The sequence below is a fragment of the Labrus mixtus genome, chromosome 4, assembly GCF_963584025.1.
Source record: "Labrus mixtus chromosome 4, fLabMix1.1, whole genome shotgun sequence".
NCBI classification, from domain to species: Eukaryota; Metazoa; Chordata; class Actinopteri; order Labriformes; family Labridae; genus Labrus; species Labrus mixtus.
In genome coordinates, this window is record NC_083615.1 from 29,128,043 (window position 1) to 29,155,408 (window position 27,366).

The 27,366-nt window shown below is 40.2% G+C and overlaps 1 protein-coding gene and 1 long non-coding RNA gene across 2 annotated transcripts; both read left to right on the forward strand.

Moving 5' to 3' along the window:
* Positions 1–3,445: 3,445 nt before the first annotated feature.
* LOC132973501 (cyclic nucleotide-gated cation channel beta-1-like) lies at positions 3,446–26,635 on the forward strand. The gene is made up of 39 exons (XM_061036989.1): positions 3,446–3,532; positions 3,744–3,765; positions 3,923–3,953; positions 4,041–4,146; positions 4,423–4,442; positions 4,524–4,623; positions 5,426–5,450; positions 5,574–5,664; positions 5,760–5,866; positions 6,003–6,066; positions 7,301–7,376; positions 7,531–7,555; positions 9,275–9,563; positions 10,297–10,449; positions 10,566–10,619; positions 12,608–12,669; positions 12,785–12,993; positions 13,114–13,144; positions 13,547–13,776; positions 13,967–14,297; positions 14,714–14,906; positions 15,106–15,120; positions 16,105–16,140; positions 16,510–16,608; positions 16,764–16,918; positions 17,510–17,728; positions 19,476–19,684; positions 22,229–22,279; positions 22,395–22,481; positions 22,786–22,850; positions 22,993–23,115; positions 23,438–23,579; positions 24,466–24,625; positions 24,708–24,805; positions 24,899–24,982; positions 25,067–25,185; positions 25,456–25,602; positions 25,757–25,955; positions 26,037–26,635. Exons 1-39 carry the CDS (start codon positions 3,446–3,448, stop codon positions 26,217–26,219), a joined length of 4,497 nt encoding a protein of 1,498 aa, XP_060892972.1. The 3' UTR covers positions 26,220–26,635.
* Positions 10,986–13,724, forward strand: LOC132973358 (uncharacterized). The gene is made up of 5 exons (XR_009672992.1): positions 10,986–11,235; positions 12,608–12,669; positions 12,785–12,993; positions 13,114–13,144; positions 13,547–13,724. It is a non-coding gene; the product is annotated as an uncharacterized LOC132973358 (long non-coding RNA).
* Positions 26,636–27,366: the final 731 nt, after the last annotated feature.

The window sequence follows — 27,366 nt, forward strand, 5'->3', positions numbered from 1 at the left end:
AGAAGTGTCAGACAAAGCCACAGAGTCTGCTATAGGATGATATAAAGCAGTGGTTCTCAACTGGTCTAGTCTCAGGACCCACCACCAACTCCTTCATGAAAAATCGCAACCAAAAATGTCTGATATTTTTCAACCAATCATATTTATTTAATGAAAAGAGGTGCAGTTTGGATCTCAGAAGGTACTAAACATGTGACAGAACAAATAAATTGAATAAAACGGCTCCGCGACCCACTTTTGGGTCCCGACCCACCAGTTGAGAACATTTGCCTTTATATAAATGCTCCGCCTACTTCAACAGAATCGGGTGAATTCTATCCTACTACTGTGTTTTCACATCAGATCATCCAGTCGTTTTGCGAAAAAAATACTAGCAGGTCTGGAAGGAGAAACTCCGGATAAAGTCTGAGTAAAAAATCTGGCCGTTTGCATTCACACATGCAATATAAATATAAATATCAGGAGTTTTTCGGGAGTTTTCTGCAAGTGTGAAAGCCCTATATGACTGCAGCAGAGTTAACAGCTAAGTGTTCTTCACATAATAGGAGTACTCATTATGAAGAAAATGGACAAACATGGATTTCTATATTACATTAAAAGATCTGAATGCACCAATGCGTAAGTCTTGATGTAGCTGTTACAGGTCGGGATCATTTTAAAAGCCCTTTGTTACACATTTGCAGTGCAGTCCGAGTCCAGAGGTCCCCAAAACTGTTAATCAATGTCAAGGTCACTCGTAGGTGGAGTTTCTTGCAATATCTGAAATGTGATTGGATCAGAAGTAGTTATACTGTATTTAGTGAGGAGCCACAAAACCCCCCAGAAGGGTTGGTAACCAGTGGTTTTGGTAAGGTAAACTTATCATATGTTTTAGCCAAGCTAGGCTAGCAGCTAGCTCTGGGTGTGTGTCATTGATCTGTACACTGCACTTTGGCGCAGACTTAAACGTCTCAGCTAATGTTTCATGGATTGAAAACAATGTTTTGTACATATATTTATCAGTTTGAATGTTTATTACTTCCATTGCTAATGACCAAAGATTTGCAAAACTCATGAACTTCACGTTACTAAATGATATCAGGGTACATAGCTAAACCAACGAGGTAAACATCATGGGTAAACATTTTGCTCTACCTGCCATTAATTAGCATGTTAGCATTTAGCTTAGCCTGTGAAGACAGAAAATAAGACGTGCTTCTCACATGTCATAGCGGTTTACAAAGTAGTTCAGTAAAAAGTACATTACCGTCCTCAAATTGTCTTTGAGTGGAAATATAAAGTGGCATTACATTAATAAGTTAGGTGAACTAAAATACAGTACTATGCTAGTTGTATTTTTCCAGAGGGACAGTTGGCTGCAGAAATTTCTGATCTTATGGCTTTAGGAGCAACGTAAGAAGTGGATCACTGCAGGTCTGGTCAGACCCCATGAGACCGACTAATAAGATTTACTTTTCTTCTGTCTCCTCCTGACTGCTTGTCTGTCAAAAGGTAGACTGTAAAGCTCATGACTGGTTGGTCAAGTAGTCTGCATCACCTGTTGGGGTTAAAACTGTAATGAGGATGGGATAGGACATACTAAGAACTTGAAACTATCTCCCTACTTTTAACACCTAAGGGCCAACTTAAAAATGTTCACTTTTATTTCAGAGAAGAATCGGCCAACTGAAATCCAAACAAGCTCATGATCCACATCATAGAAACAAATACTTTGTGACCTTTCTTCCGCCGTACAGCTGCTGGAAAAGGTTCAAATCTCTGCAGTCTGTTTGTTTGCCATCTTATTAGATGAGCGAGTGATAACACTTGGAACCAGGAGATGATAACCCGGTGATACTTTCCTCTGCCGTTAATCTGAGGTGGCTCATGAACACAGATTGTTTCCTGACCTTCAGGTGGTACTGGTTAATCCTGTTAGCGCCAGTCAGCCTCTGTGGCAATCCCAGCAGATCTGTGCTGGCTTTGCCGCACTCTGGATCTCTACGCCAACGGTATGCAGAACCTCCTGTAGACACGCAGGTAAGGAAAACAAGTTTTGGATTTATAAAGAGGCAATAGATACACTGGTAAAATGAATACCTGAGTGTTGATCTGATGCACGTTGTTGGATCATCTTTAAGCTTCTCATTTGCTTTTGTTGAAGTCTGCACTTGAAAAGGTTTTTATCTGGTTCACTAATCCTTCCCAAACAATATTTTATATCTTTATATCTTTGTGATGTCTGCCTTTTACTTCTGCTCTCATGATGGGTAAGAATGCCCAAGTGAAATGAGGATATTTCAGATGCTGCTGTAGGCCTAAGCAGTGAGGCCGGCTATAGTCGGGGGAGCTGTATGATTTAATCCGAGGTGACTAACTTCAGATTAGGCCAGGCGAGAGGACCCTCTGATCCCAGTTGATGGGGAAAGGGTGTCAGGAGTCACACACTTGATCTACAGGAATAGTTTCAAAAGCTTTACTGTCTCTGGAGACAAAATGTAAAATGTTGTTATCGTCTGGTGCCCAAAATGTTAATGTGATATTATTCAAACATTCAAGGCAAAATGAATGTGCCTAAGGTTCAAAATACTTGTTTTTACTTGGACTAGTTGTGATTGTGGTCTCGCGAAATTTAGACTTTTAGAAAACATTGCATTTGAAGTGATAGCTTTTAACAGCCTCCAGGTCTGCTGCTGTCTTTTTGCAGGAAATCTTAAAGGTCCAGTTGTTCTTTTCTCCGTTGTTAAAGTGATGTCACTTTGCTTATTCTGCCACAAAAAGTGGGACCACCTGCTTGCTTTTTTCTGTTTCTTGAACCATTTGCTTGACCTGTTAAAGTTTCCTCTTCTATACATTTGTGACAGATTTCTCCTCTAACTGATTTAACTTGTTGCCACCTGTGGAGGCCGTCGGTAATTCAGCTTATGGTTCAATGCTGCCCGAGGTTTACCCCCTTTGCCCTGTAGCCTTCTCTGACTTTTCAGTTCTGTGCATGAAGGACATAATCCTGATGTAGGTCTCTTCTCTAGTGGATTGTAGTAGAAAATCTACACTGACCAAGATGATTAATTCAGCCATATAAGATACAAACCTGACATGAAGATAGTAGCTCTCAGGCGCTGCATTACGTAGAGATGTTTCAGAGGGTTTTAAGATTCATGTCGAATATGAAAGACAACTTTAGCAGACAACTAAAGAAATCTCTAGCTGGGTCAAAGATGTAGCCTGTGATAAAGCTAAGACGTAGCAGGTGAACATCCTTCATCAGACCTCATTAGCTCAGGATAAGAGCTCTCAGTTTGTCTGATGTAGAGGCCGCTTTAATGAATCGTGAATAAAGAGTTATGAGGTTATTATCATCAGCATTCTTAGAAATGTTTGATGAAGAGCTTTTGAGATGTTAACTGTGTGTGTGTGTGTGTGTGTGTGTGTGTGTGTGTGTGTGTGTGTGTGTGTGTCCAACAGGATGTTTAACTGGGTGGTGAAAGTGGTCCCTCAGCCCCCTGAAGTTCCTGGGACAGACGAAGATGCTAAACCTAAACCCCCCGCTGCTGTAAGTCAACAAACACACCACACACACACACACACACACACACACACACACACACACACACACACACACACACACACACACTCACACACACACACACACACACACACACACACACACACACACACACACACACACACACACTGTGTTATGTCTGTGTGTCTCTGCTCTCATTGTTTTCTCTCTCTGTCTCTCTGTCCCTCTGATCCTACAGAACAATACCAAAAACAAAGATGGTGAGGATTATTTTCAACTTAATTTACACTATTTGTACATAAAATACTAATAGTAATAGTGGTAGTTTATGATTATATCTACCGTGGTGACGGTGTGTTTACATGTGTTGTCTGTTCTGGGTGCGTCTAAAACCTGTGCATTTGTTGTTGTTGACAGCTAAAAACACAGATGAGGCTTCAGAGGACAGGTAAAACTTCTGGATATTTCTCTGAATGATTTATAAAGTGTGTGTGGCTATGTACTGAAACTCTAGTTGACTTCTCTAACTCTACAGTCAGACTCAAGCTGGAGTCTTAGGCTGGCTGTCTAATGGGTTCTCCAGCGCTTTGCCTCAACCCTCCGGCACCCCTCGACTCTCCAGGTCCAACTCTGACGCCCGGGTGAGCTCTCAGATGTTTCAGTGGTCATGTTTTTACACATTGACTTGTGAGAAATAAATCTCTCTATGCTACTTAAAAATTATACATGCAACAAAGCCAATAGGTGCCTCTTATTCATTCCCTGATGTTGATCAGTAATGTTAAGAAAATTGAGATGTAAGTGTTAATTTTTGGTGTGAACTCGTCCTTTATATAGTCAAAGCAAGACAACATTTCAGTCACAGGATAATAATTTGATGTTTTAATTCTCTTATTTTCCTCTATGCCGTGCAACAGTCAGGGGAGAATGGAGAAAGGTACAGTATGATTAGATAGAAGTTAGTATTCAACGCTAAATGCATTCCTTAAAGGTAAATTCAGCTCTGTGTTTCCTCCAGGACCGGGGTGATCGGCTGGGTCTCTCAGGGTCTGACCAAGGTGTTGCCTCAGCCCGATGACAAATACAAAGAGATTAACGACAACGAGGAACACACCGAGGTGAGACTCAAATTCTCAGATTCTCAAACACTGTAGGAACAAGATGAGCATAAAGATTCACATGAGATAGAAAAGCCGAGCAACAGCACGATAATCTGTCAGTTACACTTGACTTTAACGACGTAATGCTGCTGTCACAGGCTTCTATGACTAATCATGTGTAAGGATTAGGCTTACAGCAGAAACCGGGGGTGGTTCAGCCAGGTTAAAGCCCTCCGTTAACTTCACTGCTGTCTCTTCATGTGACTTTCAGCCCTGTAACCTGGAAGCCTCCGTGCTGCTTTACTGATTATCCGGACAATAAGCAGAACACACATTTGAGAAAAGATTTAAATGCTCAACAAACCCTTCACTTATTCTATGTCACTTTGAAATTGACAAGAATTTCAGAATAAAATGTGAATCTTAAAATGAATGGATTAAAAATGTTTAAGTAAATATAATGACATTAATTGAACTTTTTGCCAATAAGGGCCGCAGCATGTAGCTTCCTTTGGCCAAACTTTTAGTTTTACATTCTGCTCTGTGTGAGGAAATGAAAGGGTCTTTGTGAGGCAGGATTTTTATTGCTCCGTTCAACACTATTTGTAGCCCACATGGGAAGAAACACATGCTGTACTAAATTAAGCTGATGAACAAACAAACAACGAGGCTGCTTTTACCTCTGTGTGGCTAACAATTGATACCATTCCTACAGTATATAGATGACATCATTTATTGATATACTGACACTTCCCCTAACATGTTTATATCCACACTCTGCTGGCTTGACCTTCAATGCATTTCTGCTCTTTTGTCTCAGGTATACGAAGTAGAAACAATGCCAGGTGTGTGCCTTTTTATTTGTCTTTTAGTTTTTATAGAGATATTTTAAAATATATTTGATTTGGTGGTTTAAAATGAAAGAAAAAAAATCTCAATACCAGCTGCTCTCTGATTGGTCTCAGCAGATTTCGACCCCCTCCCACACATCCCCGTAGTGGAGATGCACTCAGAATGTGAAGATGAGGTCGAGGATCTGACCCCTGCATTTGGTCCCAGGTGAGTCGCAAATAAAAAGTCATGCACACATTATCACAGGTCACAGAATATAAAGACATGAGTATATCTGACCTCTTTTTCTTTTTCTTCTGCAGTGTGGTGAACTGGATAAAACAGATGGTCCCTCAGCCCGTTATGGTGCCCCCTGGTGCTGTACCTGTAGAACCATCGAACAAGTCAACCCGCTCCTCCCTGGACAAAAGTACGCAAACACTCTTCAAGTACCTCCCTGAATACTTTAATCCTCACAAGCCTCCCTTTAAATAGGGACATCTTTTTGAATTCATTGTATGGTTCCTTTTTTAAACCTGTATTTGTTGTGTTTCCCTTCCCTTCAGTTTTGTCTCCGCCGCCTGAATCTCTCAGTGGAATCTCACTGGATACTGACAGCAAAGCTTCAGGGTATGTTTCTATCCCCTCATTGTCCTTTTTATTTACAGTAATTCACTCTCTTTTCACCAGACAAAATAAATAATGCAACAATGAAAGCTTATGTAGATGATCTCCATGGGAAAGAAAATTAATTTTGAACATTGTGACTAATTATATACAAATAATAATAATTATTACAGCAGACATTTTCATTCGTCACAAAGAACACAATTGTTTCTAAACTGGCACATCTTGGCCAGAATATTTGAGGTCTCAGAGCAACATGTGTAGAAATGTGGTTTGGTGCACGTTGGCGCCCTCTGACGGTCTCTAAGTTCAACTGCACTGTCATAAGACACAGTGCTGTTAAGCCTCCCCCTCTTAGAAAACGTGCATTAGTTTAAAAATACAGAGTGCAAAGACGTTGTGAGAAGCTGAACAACCAGTAGACTGACAAGGTTCAGTAATATTACCGGATTTTGCACAAATTTGATTCTGCAACATTTCCAGCCCGTTGTTTGCAAACTGTTTGCATGTGGAGTACTGTGTGTGTTATTTATCCAACTGCTGTCATGATGTCTACAGACTGCGGCTGAATGGCTATTTGAGAGGCTATTTTTTTATTCTAGTTAAGATATAACGCTAACTTGAAGATCATCAAGGAAAGAGAAAGCGTTTAGGCGTGAGATAAAATCATTTAAATGTGTATGCAAGCCTGAAACATAACTTGGGTTAGAGGACTTCCTGGAACCGGTAAAGCTGCTAAACATGAGAAAACGATGACATCGATAAAGATACAGCCCAACGTTACGTCACAATCTCTAAAGAATAATATCTGCAGGGATGTAAACTACCCTTCTTGCTCTTTTGTTACCTTCACCCGTCAGCGTCTTCTTCCTCTTATAGCCTCGGTCATTATATCAACCGAACTAGTGGCGTAAAGCCCACTAAGTAACATAGTGCAGTAAGCAGGCTATCAGGCCGACCTGTGGACACGGGAGGGACACCATTCTCCTTGTTGAAAGTTATTTTGCCGTTAAATCAACCTCTGAAACTACCATTTCAAGGTGAAAAAAGTTACATATTGTTGCTTTAATTTGTCATTCATTCTTCAGATTAATGAACGTATACGTCTTCATTTGCAGATTTTACTCTAATGTTCTTTGAAATTACTTGGAGTGCAATGTTGCTGAACAGTGAAATCCATAATTTGTGTTGTTGTTTCTTCTCAGCATGTGTAGTTGATCAGTTTGTCTGTTGACAGTGTGGTTGGCTGGTTCGTGTCCGGGCTGGGTCTGAAGTTGCCTCAGCCTGCAGTTCCACCTAAAGATGAGTCTCAGGTAACTTTAGGAAAGGAATTCATGTTTCCTTCTGTCTTATCCTCTTTTTTTTCTGTCAACTTTTTGTTACAATTTGCAAGATTTAATTTATAGTAATTCATCTTATAAAACAGCCGTTCTTTTCTTGTTTATTTCTCTTTTTTTCCGTTCCCAGGCTCCAGCTGAAGTCCTACAGAAAGGTGAGTTTATTTCACTCAATGACATTTTCTCCTTGCTCTAGACAAGTCCTGTTCCTGAGTGCCACAATTCACAGTTCAATCAAGTGGATCAATTAACGTTAAACCAGATAAAAAACTATCTTTAACAACAAGGGCTGCGTTTTATTTAACTTCATGCCATTTCTCCCTTTGTGTATCTAATTGGATGGAAATGGTTGCATTTATGTTTTCTATTGAAGCACCCTCTTGTTTTTTCCACCCATAGTTTTTGAGGAGGTGTTTTGGTCGGACGGTCGGAGCCTAACTCAGTCCCTCTTCTCCTTCTGTTTCAGGGGGGAAGGCGCTGCGAGCCCCTTAAACAGCAGGAGGAGACGATTGGGGGAGCCTCTGATCTCCACAACAAACAGACAGACACAGATACCAAAAGACACATACTGTACTGTTGGCAGCGTCACAGCTGCCATACAGCCCAATACACAAATCAGGCAGCTGTGAAAACGACAAGAATGAAGAAATATATATTTAACTCACCTTGCTGTACTCACTACAGATCCATATGAATGTATTAAGACTTCAAATGAGAGCACTGATATTATTAACACACGTACTGTATAGATAATAATAAGATGTGTCTTTGTCTTCAATCTTAAATGTAGAGTTATTTGAATTTGCACGTCTTCTGTTCAACAGAATCCTTTAGTGAAATCCCCGTAGGCGCTATGCAGTGAAGATTACAGAGTATTTTTATTTTACTTTATTGTGCTTTAACCTACATTATATATTCATGTTGCCATTTTCACAGCCAGAAAAAAAGGGTATAGGCGATAAAAAGATGACGTACTGGTCCTTAAATTTCACACAAATCTGTTTCTGTTTGGAAGCATTTCAACACAAGGTGTCAACTCTTTTGTTCCCAATTCACAAAAACTGAAAATACTAATAAAAGGGCAGCTATATGACTAGGTAGTATATTGTGCTTTCGCATTAAAACATATATATTTTTTTTTTCTCGATATTTAGAGGTAGATGTTGTAAACGTTTATTTTTCCATATATAAGTCCTATTTCTCAATTATTGTGCTCATTGCCGAGCCCATTTTCAGCCTGATCACATGACATTTGTCAAAGCATTTCCACAGTTTTAATAAAGGTTGAACACATGTAAGAGCACTACATGCATTTGAATGCCTATTTTGATCCACTTGATCTATTTGTAAAACGTTGAACTGTGAAATGTGGCCTGGACGTTTGGTTTGGTGATGTCTCATAGGGTTTGACTCTCGTTAAAGAACCATATGCTCTCATTCAAAACATTGTGATTGTCATGCATACAATGTGGTAGAAAATATACTGTAATGTAAGGAAACTGCAGGAATAATAAAGATTCAGTGTGGACGTATCTATGTGGTCATTTGATTAATGAACTGCTTTGTAGATACAAGGATAACTAAGTGTGCAGCTTACCCATTTGAAACACATTACATACATGCATAAAGATCAATTAAATATCAAAACCAATACCTACATCTCAAACATTAAGCATCCCCCCCTGAACTGTATACATTTTAAATAAGCAGTTCTCACAGATTCCATAATTAAAAATCCAGTTTGTGATATGTGTCAAAGTAAAAAAAAAAAGTCCTTTATATATGAAACACTAAGACAAAATCCATCACCACCATGTCTCATTTCTACCACATCTTGCTTTATACACAAAATCCCCTTTCTCACCCCCTCATAGTTTCAACCAAACTCAAACCTGACATGGTGCTGGAAGATGTGGATTCCGACAATGAGGGCCAGCAGACGCATGACGTTGGGACTGGAAACGACAAGAAACCAAATCTGCTACCATCAAATAACCAGCAGACACAATCCACCTCCAACGTCATTCAAAAATCCCAGCCAACACCGAGTGTGACAAAAATGTCTCAAGAAGACGCAGAGACCCAGACCGGGCGCTGGACGCCGTTCATTCAAAGCATAAAGAGGGAGGCCGAAGACGTGGCTATGGCTACCATGGAGGAACGGTAAGAGAGGTGGAGGTGGTCAGAGCTGCAATACTTTTCCATTTTAATTCACTTACTGTAAATACCCCTTATCATAACATTAAAACATTAATAAAAAAAAGATACAAGTATTTGAAAGAACAGACATGATGATGGACCCTGACAAGCCAGCAATACCATCATAACCACTAACAAACACAAATGAAGCAACATTTTCAAATGAGCTTTGAGATTAGATGTTTTGTTGTTAGTCCCTCCCCTTGAAATGTCACTGCTCATGTCTTACAAACAAGACATTGCTGATCTCTCTCAGGGACAGTTATATAAAAACCTCTTCTCTGAATCAGTAATTATGTAGCCTATTTTGCCAACATTACACTGATACAACTCAACAGCTCACATCGGCTTTTGACATCTATACATTGCATATTATTAGCTGATAGGCTGATGTCTTCCAACAGGGTTGATATCGGCACTGATGTTATGATGATGATGTTCGACAAATGTGTCGACGCGTCCCTAGTTTGAATGAAAACAGAGAGCCCATGGGTCAAAGCATCAGTAATATAAGGTCAATATGAAATAACTCAGCTGGTTGGAACAGTTTATATACAGCTGTAGAAAAATTCAACTGTGGTTTTGCTGTGAGATATGAAGTTTTAACAATAAGGAACAATAATTGGTACATCTTAAATGTAATTTACCTTGTTCCAAGCATTTACTGCACATCAGTGTGTGTCCTGTCCCTCTTTAGCCTGATGCAGGAGCGCCTGGAGATGGCCCGTATGGCTGAAGAAGTAGCCAGGCAGACAGCTGAGATGGCCATTAGACAGATGGCCAGTGAGGGGCACTCCATTAAACTCTCACTGGGGAGTCAAGAACTGCTGCTGGAGGAACCTGAAGTCGAGTAAGGACCTTTGTTCTAGTAGATAGAGAACACAAGATAAAGTGTGTTTTTTTTAATCATTTCTTCAACATTTTGTCATTTGGATTAATGTGACGCTGCATGTTCACTATCACCAGACTGCCAATGACACCAGAAGAGCAGAGTGAGGACGAGCACATTCAAATCACAGAGTAAGAACACAATCACAACTTCCTGGAAATACTTTGTTAGCATCCTATGTTAGTAATGTTAAAGTTAACTACAAGATTCCTACAATGCAAGTAATAAAAGTAAAAGTAAAGTTTGTCTAATATTAACGTAAGCAACTGTAATTATGATGAAACAGGGAGGACTGATTATGTTAATTATGGAGGTTCAAGTTGAGCAGCTCTAAGGTCAGTTCATGATATTGTACCCAGATACAGCGCCACCGTAAATTTACTGCGTTACTTTTCACAAATGGAGGCGCTACAAAGCATCCCATTAGTCCCAAGTCTCGTTCCAGTCCCAAATCCCGTGGGATCTCATTATGCGCTGCATCAGCAACATCACACGACCGTGCCTAGCAACCGTAGCTTCCCTTTGCAGACACACTCAACGGTTCCCTTGGTAACCGTGTGCACCTGCTGCTGCTGCTGCTGCTGCTTCATGATGGACGGAGGTGTTATGCGATATTTTTGTTATCCTTTTTTTATTTGCTGAACTTTCTAAATTGCCCTAATCTTCTCTGAACTGGACTCGTCATGTGTTGATGCTCATAGGCGTTACCGTAACTATTAACGGTTAACGTACTTGAATATTGACAGAGTAAGTAAGTTGCGTTATCTTGTGATGCCCTCGTTGTTACGTAGCCTACTTAAAGGACCTCAATAGATGTTATCAATCAGCTTTCAGCTTTTATTAGACCTCTAACTTTATTGTTGTCATGATACAAACTGATAATTGGCGTTATGTAAGCTTTGCTGTTACAGGTGGTTTTATGCTAACAACAAAGAGGAAGTTAGCTAACACTGAGTAATGTCATGCTTACATGAACAGTAGGCTGTCAAGTGTTTCTATGAATTCAGGTATGAGGGACAAAAAAATGACTAAAGTATAAATAAATAAATAAATGAATAAATAAATAAATGTTGGGAGAAATGCATACAATAATGTATAAATAAATAATTAAATAAATGCATCAATAAATATATAAATAAATATATATAAATAAATGCAACAATTCATGTAAAAATGTATATATAAGTAAATATATTCATATATTTATTTCTGTATTTCTGTGTCCATGTTGTACAAGGAAAAGTAAATATGTAAATTAAGTGGGCCGTCCTAACATTACTGAAGTAGGATTGGTCAATTTTTGAAAAGCAGACAGAAGCAAATTTACATATATACTTTTCCTCTTACAACCTGGACACAGAAATAAATTAATAACTCAATTAATGTGGAAATGTATGCATTGATACATATATAACTGTAGAAATACGCTAATAAATGAATAAATACATGTAAAATATATAAATAGCCTTTTTCATTAACAAAGTGTATTTATTATTTATTCATTGATGTATTGTTTTCAGCATTTATATATTTATTTATATATTTATTGATGCATTTATTTAATTATTTATTTATTTATACATTATTGTATGCATTTTTCCCAACATTAATTAATTAATTTATACTTAAGTCATTTTTTGTCCCTCATATTCAGTCAAACATTAACATAATAATTGGCAATGTAATAAACAGGCCTATAGTATAAATTTGGGCAGCATGAATGAGATACAAAGTGCTATAAAAAAAGGGAATTTACTCTTTTTAGATTTAGATTATACCCATAACGTTTAACATTTTTTAATGTGTTTGTGACTCATGCAAATCCTTTTTAGGGGGTTTATATATTCCTTAAGCCTTCTCAAACTTAGTCTACACAGTAACTTTTTGTATAGCAAATATCTGTTTTTGTAAATAGGTGCTTCACCTTCTGAAGAGTACAATATAAAAAAGTGCATTATGATAGGTGGTCCCTCAATATAAGAGTGTGTCCCTCCTAACTGCCTACTCTCAATACAACTCACTGATGTTTAATGCAACTTCACTTCAATTTTGTGGCTCAACGAACACAGCACCAGACACATAACTTGTAACCCGATTTGTTCCCTGTCTGGTACTGCAGAGAGGAAGAGAACCTCGCTGAGGAGAAACAGGAGGAAGAGGAGCCTGTCATCAGTGACCCAGGTAGTTTTTAAACTCCCACATTACATTTGATCATCTCAGTACAGTACAACTCTATCATCGCTGTCTTATGACTGTTTGGCATTGTATTTTTTTATTTTCTGAAAAAATAATTAAGAGCAAAAAGAGGAAGAAGAGCCACAGCGGACCTCCCCCTCGCCACCTCCAAGTCCTGAACCAGTTACAACCCAGCCCAAGGCTGATCCAGAATCAGAACCAGAAACCGACATCAAGGAAGCCAATGAAGACGCTGAGCCTGTAACCCAGCAGCCACAGAAATCGAAGGCAGATGGTCAAAGCCCAGATTCTGACAAAGCTAGTGACAAAGTAATGTCCACCTATCATAAACTGATAAATAAATCTTTCTTAATTTGAGAAATTGTGTCCTAACTAATGCTAAGCCCTACCTGGTCATTCTTTTAATTGTATTGTGTTTTTTTTTCGTAGGAGGAGGAAGCTACTGGGGAAGGCTGTGGTGGTATGTAATCTTTTCAATAATTTTAGATGATATTCTTTAAATGACTGTGGCAAGAGCTGTTGTTTTACTACTTCCTATGTGGCTGACTGTTTGGTTGTCTTGTGTCAAAAGCTGTAAAATTGACTGTTTCATGCCTGTCTACGTCTAGATGAATACATCTTTATTTAATTTACTGTTTTGACTCTAAATTTGTTAGTGAGTAGCTATGAGTCATCTTGAACTGTTACTGTTCATGTTACCTGCTGACTCTGGTTATTAATCATGATCCATCCTTTCATCTAGATGACATCTGACACTGTTATTCAGGCTGAACAAATTGCTGTTTCACTATCGACCCCCAATTCATCCCAGCTTTGCTCATGTTTTTTTTTCTGACTGTGAATCTGCCTGTCTCTTCTATAGCTCCAGTCAGCTGTGATGCATTCAAGAGCTGCCTGATGCGCATTCCTCACACCTCAGAGTGCCTGGGCAACATCAACGCGTACTTCAAAGAGAATGGCATTTCTGCCCCCAAACTACCCTCCATGCCTGAGATGCCCAAACAGCTTTCTGACGTCACCAAGTACTTACCCAGCCTACCCTCTCTACCCCCTGAACTGCGCCAAGAGTTTTCCCAGATACGACTCACACAGGTACCCCGGAATATAGCCTCGACGCTGACAGAGCTCTTGCCCAAGAACTCTGAGGGTTCAGTCGCCCCCTCTCTGTCTGGTGTTACCCAGAGCCTTTCAAACATCCCACAGAAGATCTCCCAGTTCCCCACCAGAACTCAGCAGTACTTCCTCAACATCCAGAACCGCCTTAACAGCCTCATGCCTCAAGATGCCTAAAAAACAACAACAACAACAACAACAACAACAGCAAAAACAAAAGCAAGACAAGAATCAGCAAGATGTTGAGCTCAACCGGCTCGTCCGACATTCCCCTCTGCCTCCCCCTCACCATCCTCAGCTTCGGTCCCGCTCCCCATCTCCATCCTCCCCAAATGGTAGTACTCTTGAATTGCCCAACGTGCCATCCTACCCACGCCTGCCGCCGATTGTCAGTCCCCCATCGAAGCAGCTCAACTCACCATCCCGCCAGCTTTCTGGTCTCTGTAACCCGGCATTCTTCATTGAAGATGATCCAGACGCTTCACCAAGAAGACCTGCAGGTGAATTGTTGGTTTTCTTGTAAGATCACTTGTTTACACCTGAACTCATTTATAATACATGACATTTTTATAATGTGTAGTATCAGAATGAACTAGTTCATAATCAGAAACACAGAAGCTTAAATTCTACTTTTCTTAAACAATTCTTGAAAATCTTTAAAAAAGTGAATTGTCGTCTGAGTTCACAGGTCATAACAACTTTATTCACTTTGTTTTCAAGACTACAATCACGCTGTTTGGAAAAAGTTGTTCATAAAAAAAAAAGCTTGGAAAAGCTGAGGTGTAATATGAATAACAATAACAGATACAGCTGAAACTGCATATCCTAAAAAAACAGCTTTTGCATTGAAAATCTGACATTCAGACTATTTTGCGTGCTCTCCATTTCTCTAACATGTTTTTTTTTCTCTTTCCAGAGAGTTCAAGCCTCAGCCTTCATCCAGCAGTCAACGTAGAGGATTTCGACTCAGACCATGAGAGAGGACGGGAAGGAAGAGAAGGGGCAAGAGGAGGGGAGGAACAGATAAATATTCCCCAAATCCTCACCACCCAGGACCCCAAACTTACAACCCTCACCGTCCCAGTGACCCCTTCTGTGGGCCGTCAAAGGTGAGAATTATTTTCAGTCGTAGTCAGTTTAATTTAACGCTACTTGAGCTGCAACAAAGCTTATACTATCAGTAATACTTTATTTTTTACTTTAGCTTCAAATGTAATATTTCACAAAGAGGTCTTTTCTGAATAATAACAGGGCTGTACAACAATAATATTTTAATCTTGTTCTCTCCCTTCATGTTCCAAACTGCAGCAAAGGAGACAAAGAGTAAGCATTTGCATGGATGTTATTTATCTGTCATTTAGTACTTGTTATTTTCTGTCAACGGTGATCCTTCTTTTTCAAGTGTAACACCACATTTACATGGGCCAGACCAGTTAAGGAGTTATGAGACAGATAAATACCAGGTCAGGATGGAAAAACAAAATCTATGACGAATAGTATGGCAGCTGATGAACGGAAATAGAACTCCTCTGTTCAGCAATGATTTCTTCGCTATGAGTCTTTTAGACACTGCTGAAAGTATTGTCAGACGGAGCCACTCTGCTGAGCACATCTGATAAAGACACTACTTATAATATCACTCTAAGCTTCACATTTTCATTAGATGTCATAAAGGTTTCATGTTGGTACATTTTAAACATATATGCGTATAGTGATACATATGTCATAGGCCTATTTCACTGGCTCTAATAAACAACACTCTAAATGAAGTATTGGCCAGGTGTTTCACATAAGACAAATCTGAATTCACATCACGAGGATAAGTTGGCAGGTGGAGTGTTTTCACCCAGAATGAGAAAAAATTGACAGATATCAAATGTCAGAAAGTGTGTTTAGTTTTGTCTGAATCTATATCCCTCTACTGCCTACTGTGCAGCCACAGTTGGTAGAAACATCAGATACATATATTGTTTTTACAAAACAGATGAAGACAGTTTATGACATTCATTGTTACGGAGCTCTGACTGTCCTGAAGACGCTGACTATTTGTTTTGTTTTTCTGAAGGCGGTAGACACTGCTAATTTTTGCTGCATGGCTTTCACAGATTTATCTTTGTTTGTATAGCTACTGCATCATGCGTGTCATAGCATAGCAAAAGTAAAAAAAAACAACAATGTTCCTGGTTTGTATCATCCCCTGTGGTGTGTTTTTGTGGGTGATTACTTTTGCTTGTATGAGTAATATAATTTCCCTTACCCTCTTTTCTTTGTCTCTTTCTCTTCAACATAAAAAAAAATCTACGACAGTAGTGGAAGGCATCGTAGGAACATCTGGACAAACATGTAAGATATCAAACCCTTACTCAACTAGCATCCATCCATTTCTAGAAACACACAAGATGCTGCCAAGTCAATATTGTATCTAATGCAGTTTCTTATACCTAAAACAATTGTAATTTGCTCTTTACATTATTATCTTTAGTGTGAAGTCTCAGTTTGCATTCTTCTTAATCTTACATATGAAGTGAGGAGGACAGCAGGTAGCAGCATGAACTACAACATCGTATTTACTCGCCCTTGAACAAAATATTTTATTTGTTTTTTCAGAATTCTGCTTTTAATATTTACAGTGAAGCCACAAAACTGTTGATTTAAATCTTTCTGAGGCAAAAGTGTCTCAAACTTTACCCAGTGATGTTTCTGTGTCTACAGTAGGAACCTGCAGTCTCAAAGTGAGGACGATGATGATGAAGGAAACACCCCCGTCAAAGCGTGGCCCAGTCAGTCCAGCCTGCACAGCACAGATGACATGTGAGCTCTGTAGTCACACAGAAAAACAGAAACACACAGAGGCACCAAATCAATTCAGACTAATGTGTGAATACCTTATCTGGGCATGTTATAACATAAATAAATAATAGAATAAAAAAATCAACATGATGTCATTTTATTTGTCATGTTATTAGACTGAGAGAACGTCCTGCGTCTTCGGCCAGTCAGACCAGCACAGTGGTCAACGAGCGTCTTCAGGAGCTGGTCCGGATGTTTAAAGAGAGAACCGAGAAGGCAAAGGAGAAACTCATAGACCTCGACAGCTCAGATGAAGACAGCACCATCACTTGTAAGTGTAGTTCATTTTAATTCTGTAACCTACACACAAACACTGAACCTGTCTTTACTCCCACAAAGGATATACTGTATTCAAGTTCATCTTTTAACAACACTAAAACAAAATAAAAGCAGACACAACAGGCACAGAGTGATCCTACACTGCAGCAGCTGTATTATAACATATTGTCCTTCTAGATTAAAAGAGACCTTTGTCCAGACAATAGATTATTTTGTACCATTTTAAGTGATTCTTACACATTAAATTCGCATCTTTACTCATAAAGCATCATAAGAAAAGTCCCCACTGACCTTCACACACACACACACACACACACACACACACACACACACACACACACACACACACACACACACACACACACACTCACACACTCACACACACACACAAAGCTGAGAAGTAAAACACTTTGTCTCCAGTAACCAGCCTCTCAGCTTTCCCCTCATTATTTCTAAAGTTTGACTCAAGTGTTCCTCATTCAAAGTGTTTTGATTAGTTGTTCCCAAAATGGGATCATGAAGGACTCGTCAATGTGCCTCGCTGCCCTGACTTTTTGTCCCTTGCCCATCTCCCTCCCTGCAGCTCCTCCTGAAACTTCAGCTCCTCAGCCTGTTCCTGCTCAGCAGGAGGAAGAGAAAGAGGCACAAGCAGGTCCTTCAGGAGAAGGAGAAGGAGAAGGAGAAGGAGGCCATGGAGTGGAGGGTGGGGAGCAGGCTAGCCAATGCTGCAAGGTTAAAGCCCCTCGCTGGATAAGAGCCTGTGTGCACTACCGCTTCCCTGCCAGCATCGACCCTTTTACCAGTAAGAAGAACCTTGTACAACTTGCTACCTGCTACAGTAAAATCTACTTTACTTAAACTTATCAAAAACAAATGACAAGTGCTGGAACCAAGTGCTGGGCGTAAAAAAAGTAGGTCTTTCCTTTCACATCCAGCTTAGCTACGACCGACTTCTAGACTTAAAGGGATATTTCACCCGAAACATGAATCTGTTTTGACATTGGGTCATATATGTGGTAGAAATGTGAAATAAATTTTGAAGTTGGTGCCTTCTTTCCTGAGAAAAGGCAGAAAGTGTCTTTTTGGCTCATGTGGATGAAAGACACCAACTCCCAGAATGCACAGCACTGCAGGCCACTCCCACTGCAGCTAGGGTGCTTTATTTACAGACATTTACTTATCATCTTATCCTATCTTATCATCAGCGTCCATGTAAACGTTCCATATAACACACGTCCATCCTGTCTAAGATCTTCTGTCAAAATGCCGTCAATAGTCATGGATAATAAAAACTGAAAGACAAGAAAAAATAATTTTACAGATAGCGATAGAGTTGTATGCCGATCGTAATATTCCCTCTACAAAACTGAACAACATAACTCATGAGCACCGCCATTACATCCGATATCAGGCAATCAAGATTTTAAATAGATAAAATCTGGGGGGGGGGGGAGGTGCGGGCAGACGGACGCCGACACAAACACTTGAAGGAATCTTGGTGTTCATGCGTTACTTTTAATGACAGCTGTCCTGTTCTATCGGAAAGGTATCCTTAGATGACTTATTGATTTACGACTCTATCCATTATCCCATCTCTACAATAAAGGCACAAAAAGCCCAAAAACAAATCTAAAGAAAAAAAAAAATATATATGTATATATATTTTTCTTTTTTAAATTAACTTGACCTTCAAGGGGGGCGGGGGGGGGGGGGGCGTTGGGGGGCGGGCCGCCCCCCTAATATAATGGTAGGGGAAACACTGCTTTTATTCAAACAGGGCTCGTGGACTAAATCTCAACCTTTCAGTCAGCTCACTGAGTACATTTCCAGAGTGTGTCTGATCACAGATGACCCTCTCCCTCGTCTTCATGCCTTTTCAATGATCATCCTGTAAACAAGACACGCTGCCATCATGTTTTCCTATTAAGTTGTTTACTTTACTTTTTCAGGTTTGTGTTACCTTGGATATTAGTCTGATTTTCGAACTTACGCCTGCTCCATCCTAGGCGTAAAAGCTACACCCAGGTGTAACACAAACAGGGCTGAAGTCCAACTAGTGCACAGGGTATAAATTTAAGTTGGTTGTAAGATTTATCTCTATGCAAGGTTACACCCAGGCGTACATCGACCTGGTGCACTCGGCTCCCGGAGTCTTAACAACCAAATAGTGAATACATTTCTACAACGACACATTACAACAGCAAAACATTAACTTTTGCTCCACTACAAACGTACATTTTTTCTGTTTAATACTTATACTTATTCTGATGATGATAAAATGTGATGATCATGGAATATGATGTTTGGGCTGAGATGAATCTACTGTACTCATGAGTAGTAAACCTGTCTCTTACTCATGAGTGAATTCATGTTTTTCTCTTCCATTTGTTTCACATTGAGCTAGGCTATTTATTTGTTTATAACATCTTTTTTGCAAATGTAATTTCTCCTTAATAATAAGGATTAGAACCTGCTTATTAGTCATACTCTACTTCCCTCACTGTCGCTCTCTCCCTGCCTCTAACCTCTCATCTGTGTCTCTCTGTCAGACCTTATGTACGTGCTGTGGATGTTGTTGGTCTCTCTGGCGTGGAACTGGAACGTGTGGTCCATCCCTGTACGCTGGGCCTTCCCTTACCAGACTCCAGACAATATTTACTACTGGCTGCTGACCGACTACCTGTGTGACCTCATTTACATCCTTGACATCACCATTTTCCAGCCTCGCCTGCAGTTTGTTCGCGGGGGAGACATAGTGGTGAGTGGGACTCTGCCAGCTACTTTAATGAGAAGAGAAGAAATCTGTATATCTGGGGACAAAGACCTAAAATCATGTTTACAAAATGATTACACTGCTCTGCGGACTTCAAGGAGCAATATGAAACTCTGACATGTAGCTTTTAAAATTGGTACGGCAATCCAAATTCAAAACATTGAAAAGATCTGTCTCCCCCCCGCCCCCTCCTCCCTCTAGTCCAGGGGTGGGCAAACTTTTTGACTCGCGGGCCACAATGGGTTCTAAAATTTGACAGAGGGGCCGGGCCAGGAACAGATGGATGGAGTGTATGTGTGAACTAATATAAATGACATGTAAAAGCCATGAAAGGATTTGGCCTTTAACAGGTAGCAAAGCATGAATATGCAAGGGTCATTGTACAAATTGATTTCCAAATGCATTCATTTAATTAAATTAAATTTTAATAAACACAGTAGAGAAACTCACGTTCAGTTTCAGTGGGAACAGTGTTGTTGATCTCCCTTTTTTGCCAGTGCATTAAAGTCTGGAGTTAGTTTTGTAGTGGTAATTCTCAGGATAGATCCGAGGTGTTGGTCAGTTAACTTGGATCTGTGAGGGGCTTTGTTGATGTTCATGACGCTGAATGTCTGCTCACATACCTAGGTATATCGCTTAGCTCAGGAAATTTGTCGGATTTCCCCATTAACTCCAAAAATACGCTGATCTCCTCTTTCAGCTCCCACACTCGTTGAAACACTTTGCCCAAACTTAACCAGCGGACACGAGAGTGGTACAGTAAGTCCTGATGATCCGCATCAGTTTCCTCCAGGAACATAATAAACTGACGATGCTGAAGTCCTCTTGCTCGTATAAAGTTAACAAGTTTTACAACTGGATTCACGACATGATTAAGCTGCAATACAGACTTACACAGAGATTCCTGATGGATGATGCAGTGAAGGAAAATAACATCCTGGTCAGGGTTTTCCTCTTTCACTTTATCCTGGATTCTTTTCAGCAGCCCAACATGTTTTCCAGTTAAATTTGGCGATCCATCCGTTGTGACATTGGCAAGTTTACTCCAAGGTAGCTTCATTCTCTCGATGACAGCAGACACCTGGTTATACAAGTCCTCTCCTCGCGTTTTTCCTTTCAGGGACTCCATGGTCAAAAACTCCTCCGTTATCTCAAAACTGTCATTAATCCCTCGGATAAAAATGAGGAGCTGAGCAGTGTCTTTCACGTCATTACTTTCATCCAGCGCTAGTGAATATAACTTAAAGGACTCAGCCTTTTTGTTTTATTCGCTGGCTATATCTTCGTCAATCAGTTCCACACAGCGAGTCACAGTCCTGTGTGATAAACTGATTTTTTCAAACTGGCCTTGGCTCTCCGGACACAAGAGACCTGCTGTCTCTATCATGCATTCTTTTAAAAACTCGCCTTCGGAGAAAGGCTTGCTGGCCTTTGCTAATTTGAATGCCAGCAAAAAACTTGCCTTGGTAGTTGACTCTTGAATCGCAGTTTGTTGGCTAAAAAAATGTTGCTGAGTCTGTAAATTAGCCTTCGACCTCTGAGCCGCAGCCGCCCGTTCTTGCGGGGACTGCTTGCTAGCGTAGTTAGCATGCTTCGTTGCAAAGTGACGGCTGATATTGTACTCTTTGAAAACTGCGACAGTTTCTTGGCATATCAGGCATACAGCCTTTGATCGGACTTCAGTGAAAAAATATTTAGTTGTCCACTCCGTATTAAACACTCGGCATTCACTGTCCACTTTTCTTTTCTTTGATCCGCTCATTTTTCCAGAAGGGCTCATACGGGTTCATAGGGAAAAGCGAAAAAGTGAAGAAGGGAGTAATACACCACACTCTGAAGTGCGCCATCTATTGGGGAAACGTGGGCATTGCAGGGGAAAACGAACAAGGTTTAATTATAATAAAATTTAATTTAATAATAATATAATTTGGACAAGTTTGGCGGGCCGGATTAAAAAGCCCAACGGGCCGTATATGGCCCGCGGGCCGTAGTTTGCCCATGCCTGCTCTAGTCCATGTCATGCGGAAACCTTGAAACCTTTCTGTGTTCTAACCTCTCTCCATTTTTCTAAAGCATCTCCAATATTGATCCTAGTTTGAGCACGTTTCTGCTCGTGGAGCTTATTAGAAACATGCAGAGGCTTTTTAGGTCGGGCAGTTATATCTGAACCAGTTCTCTTGTCCGCTTTCATCTCTGCTACAACTGTTTGTTTGCCATTTGCCTGGCAATCTGAGGGTCATCCAAAACGCCTTAAAACCGCCTACCTTCTCTGGTCCAAACAAATCCAGAGCATTCAGGACCAGAATCAAAAGTTAGAAGGAGGACATACTGGCTGCTGCATTGTTGTCAGAGAAGCCAGCACTTCAACATAGCATGTTTCCTTAATGTCTGATCATATAATAAAGTCACTTTATCATTCAGTAGACATTTAACATATTGGTCCTTTAAAGTGGTAGCTCATGTTGTCAACTTAAGAATCAATCTACCAAGATAAAAGTTTATATCTACTGTTGTGTTGTTTTTTGACAGAGTGACAAAAAGGAGATGAGAAAGAATTACATGAAATCCAAACGATTCAAAGTAAGTCAATCAAAATTAATGAAGCCCATTTTTGTTTTGCTTTTATTTATAACATGAGAAAAAAGAAATCATTGAAGCATCTCAGTCAATTGGTTTGTCCCGTCCTGTTTTTCAGTTTGATGTGGCCAGCCTTGTACCTTTGGAAATTTTCTATTTTAAAACTGGCGTCAACCCTCTGCTCCGCTTACCAAGGCTGCTGAAGGTGAGCTTTATTGTCCCTTTTCAACACATTACAGCTTTTTAAGATTTAAGCAATGTGGCAAGATAAGAATATGTTTTGGCAGGAATGTCAATCAAACACCCAAAGCCAGACATAAATATGTTACCATGATAAAAAAATATGGATTTATATATGGAAAATCAGATCAATCAATCAATCAATCATTATTGGTATAGCGCCAATTCATAATAAGTGTTATCTCGAGACGCTTTACAAAAGATGCCGGTTATCAAGTTAACAAATCTTCAAATGTATTCTGTATTATCTGCTCTCATTGCCTCTCCAGTTCAACTCCTTCTTTGAGTTCAACGAGCGTCTGGAGGCAATATTGACCAAAGCCTACATCTACAGGTCAGCTGCAGCATGATGCTTCATACAGCCCTGCACCACAGTCTCCCTTTTTGTCTTTCTTTCCCTTTTCTCACTTTGTCTTCCCAGATGTTTCTGCCTCTCAGTTTAAGAGACATTAAAGTCATTAATCTCTGTCTCTCAGGGTGATTCGCACCACCACATACCTTCTATACTGTCTTCACTGTAATGCCTGCCTTTACTACTGGGGCTCTGCATTCAAAGGACTGGGATCAACCAAGTGGGTGTACAACGGAGAGGGCAACAGGTCAGTGGAATAAACACGCACACACGAGTGATTGCTGGTTTTCACTTAAGATAAGGACAGCAGTTTAAAGGTGAGTTATTGGTGCACAGCTGTTCATACAAGTTAAGATAAGGTCAGGTTGCTTCTCAGTATTTCATTATTTTGCACCTCTTTGATTACTCAAACAATCCAAAGTAAATGTCCCTTGGTCTGTATTATATAATATAGTTGCATCTTTTGACATTTCACTGTTATGATTCACAAACTGGGTCCATCTTATTTATAGGTAGCTAATTTCCTACGTCGTTTCTTTGGATTGCTACATGTCTTTGTCTCTGCTCAGTTACATTCGCTGTTACTACTTTGCTGTGAAGACTCTGATCACCATTGGTGGTCTACCAGACCCCACCACCCTGTTTGAGATCATCTTCCAACTCATCAACTACTTTGTTGGAGTCTTTGCCTTCTCTATCATGATTGGACAGGTGTGTAGATGAAATGTAAATGTTACTCAAAGTGCTTTTTACACCACAGGTCACACCTACTCATTCACGCACTGATGGCAGAGGCTGCTATTTAAAGTGTTCATCAGTATTAACTAACAGTAGCAACTCGGGGTGAAGTGTCTTACCCAAGGACACATCGCACATGTGACTGCAGGAGCCGGAGATAAAACCCTCGACCTTCCGGTTGAGAGACGACCGCGCTAAAAGCTGAGCCACAGACATTTGTGTCTCTTTCACATTAAAGACGTCATATTATGCCCTTTTTGGGGTTCGTATATTTAATCTATGTACCTACTAAAGTATGTTCACAATAGCTAAAGTTTGAAAAAAGTGTCTGTTCTCATGTACTGCCGCTTCATGTTCAAAGACAAAGAGGGTCTAAAAGGCAGAATATGCAATTTTTTGATCCAGCAGATGTCGCCCTTGAGCACCAGCATGAAACCAAAACAACTTGCGCTGCATTGTTGTGTTAGCATGCTAATGCTAGCGATCTTTATTATGATCGTATCGTCACACTGAATGTAAATTTACCTGAAATGAGCGTGATCTAGAAACACAGTTAAGCAGTGAGTACAGTATGTTATTCTTCTTTTCTCTAGTCCCTCAATTAAACAACTTTTATACTCGAGGGGAGGAGTCAGCCGGCCGTCCCGACGATGTAAACAAACTGAAGATATGACTCTGAAAACTCTGAAAACATCACAGACAGTGGGACTCGGGTGTTACACCCATTGTAGACAGTCATGACTCACAGAGTTATTTTCAGAGGATATACTTGATTTCTATTACATTTAAGTGTGAAAAATCACATAGAAAGACTTTAAATGAACAGTTTTTTGGTTTGTTTTGCTCAAATATTCTTCAGATGCGTGATGTGGTTGGGGCAGCCACAGCTGGTCAGACCTACTACCGCACATGCATGGACAACACCATTAAGTACATGTACTCCTACCGCATCCCCAAAGACGTCCAGAACCGCGTCAAGACGTGGTATAACTACACCTGGCAATCACAAGGCATGCTGGGTAAGAAGAGCAGAATGTTTTTCATGCACTTCTTTCACCTGACTTTTCAGTTTTACTCTAAGTCTTAATATCTTCGTCCCAGATGAGCAGGAGCTGCTCACTCAGCTGCCAGATAAAATGCGTCTGGACATCGCCGTAGATGTTAACTACTCCATCGTCAGCAAAGTTCCACTTTTTCAGGTAGGAAGTCTTTAAATACACGTAAAACAACATCATGACATACTTCATGGCAGTATATATTCCAAAACATTGTTTTGTTCTGCACTTTTACAGGGTTGTGACAGACAGATGATCTTTGATATGCTGAAAAGCCTTCGCTCAGTTGTCTACCTACCTGGGGATTATGTTTGTAAAAAGGTACTCCATCTCTTTTTTCCTCTTAGGGAATTTTTTTTTTCCTTTTTTTTATTCACTCTATCATCTCATTCATATCCTGCTTAGGGCGAGGTGGGTCGGGAGATGTACATCATAAAGGCGGGCGAGGTGCAGGTGGTTGGAGGACCAGATGGGAGGACAGTTTTTGTCACTCTTGGAGCAGGTTCAGTCTTTGGAGAGATCAGGTGAAGAGATTTTAAGAGTTTGTGTTAAATTAATTATTATTGGAAATTAACAACAGATCAATTGGTCTTAAGTTTTAGTGTCTAAGATGACAACTGTATACAAATAACCTTAATACAGGAAAAAAAAACCTTGTTCCGTTTGGTTTAAATTATTTTTCCCCATTTTGTTTTGAATGAAAACCTCCAAATATTTCATAAAATAATTGAATTGTCCTGTGTGTTCCAACACTTGAAATGGTCCCTTTAAACCCGGATTCTTCTCATTGGCAGTTTACTTGCAGTAGGCGGGGGTAACAGACGCACAGCAAATGTAATTGCTCATGGCTTTGCCAATCTCTTCATCCTGGACAAGAAGGACCTGAATGAGATCCTGGTCCACTATCCAGAGTCCAAGAAGCTGCTTCGCAAGAAGGCCAGGTTAAACACACTGCGCTTTTTAAACGACAATGACAATTACTGTAACCAACTCTGGCATGACGTTTTTATCTGTCACGCCCCTACTTTAGTACATTTATTAATGTTTTTATGGATTACATGAGTTGAATAGAAGATGCTGCTGTCTCAACCACAGGAAGATGCTGACAACGGGAAAAAAACCTGAGCCAAAAGAGAAGCCAAAAGATTCCCCTCAGGTCCCGGCAGCCCCTGTAAGGCCAGAGACACCCAAACTGCTGAGAGCAGCTCTGGAGATGACTGAGAGATCCTCTGGACTCAAAGGAGCTTTGGCTAAAGTCAAAGAGAAGACAAACAAGTCCAGTATCTCATTGCAGGTAAACTACATCAAACCTGAGCACATTCACAAGAAAGAGAGTTCTTTAGAAAGAAAATGCATCTCTTTTCTTCTTATGCAGCCCTCCATCTCCTCCTCCCTGCCGCCACCATCTCCCACCTCCAGCTCTGGACCAGAGAGAGATGATGACACACCATCGCCCGTCTTTGCCGGCTCCGCCTCATTTCGATCCGCTTCCTGCTGCCACAACAACGACTCTGTTGTTCCTCACTCTGCATCACAGAGCCACCAAGATGCAGAGTGAATGCTCACCGGGGACCGAAGAGAAAAGGGAGTCAATAACGATGAGGATGAAGGGAACAAGTGTGGGAAGAGGAAAGGAAAGGAGTTGTGATAATTCTCTAAAGGACAAAGCAAGGAAGGGAAACCAGAAAATGTTGACAGTTGCAAGGCCATTAGAGTGAACAAATGGTAATAAAGTTACAACTTCTCTAAAAGGAAATGAGACAAATTCACAACACAGAAAGTACTCGCCAGATATCTACAGAATGATTCAAGTCGAGGGAGAAGACGTGTTGTAAATTAACATGTACACAAACTGTCATGGCTTGGTGTTAGCCTGATCTCCTCAAGTTGGGACATTTGCAGAATTTAAAACGTAGTTCAGTATCCACCCTGACTCATGAAAAAAAAGCTCTACCATTGTATACATAATAATAAAACAGCATACTGTCTTCATTATGCTGTGCTTTTGTGATGTGACCTGTACTTACACTCTATCTCAAGGGCTGTGTTTTACATGAGAACAGCTTATGGACTTCACCGTCTGTCTGCTTTTTGAGCTGTACGGCTGGAAAGTGCCGCTTCGTTCTCCCATTGCTTTGCTGCTTTTTACATCCACGACCGTGTTCATCTTCACTAATCATTCTTCATTATAAGATCATCTAATGGAGGAGCAATCAATTCCAGGCCTGGTAACCACTACAGATTCAAGCCTAATTCTAATCTTCACTGAGTATACATCAGTGCTTTCACTGTGGTGACCATGAGCATTGAATCCTGTGTGGGGTGGCATACTGAAGGCATAACAGCTAACTCTGTAGCTTCTACTAAACTGACCCATAACTTTTTTTGTAAACACTCCAAAACTGTTTTTGCTGTTGTTGTCTGCTAACCGTTTACAGATTATTTTGAAAACTTAAAAGTTGCCTTACATGTTTTGTCCTTTACTGCTTTACTGTGTGTGTTGTGTGAGTAGCTTGCACTGTTGATGGTTTTACAATTACTTAAAAAAATATTAAAATTACAGACCTGGTACCACTTTTTTAGGTTGTAAAAACATCATCGTCGCTACTTCCACCCAGATGTGAGACAGACCAATCACAGTATCGTTTATATTGTGTTATGTACATTTTCAGTCTGTCTTTGGCCATCACTTTAAACAAGCTCAA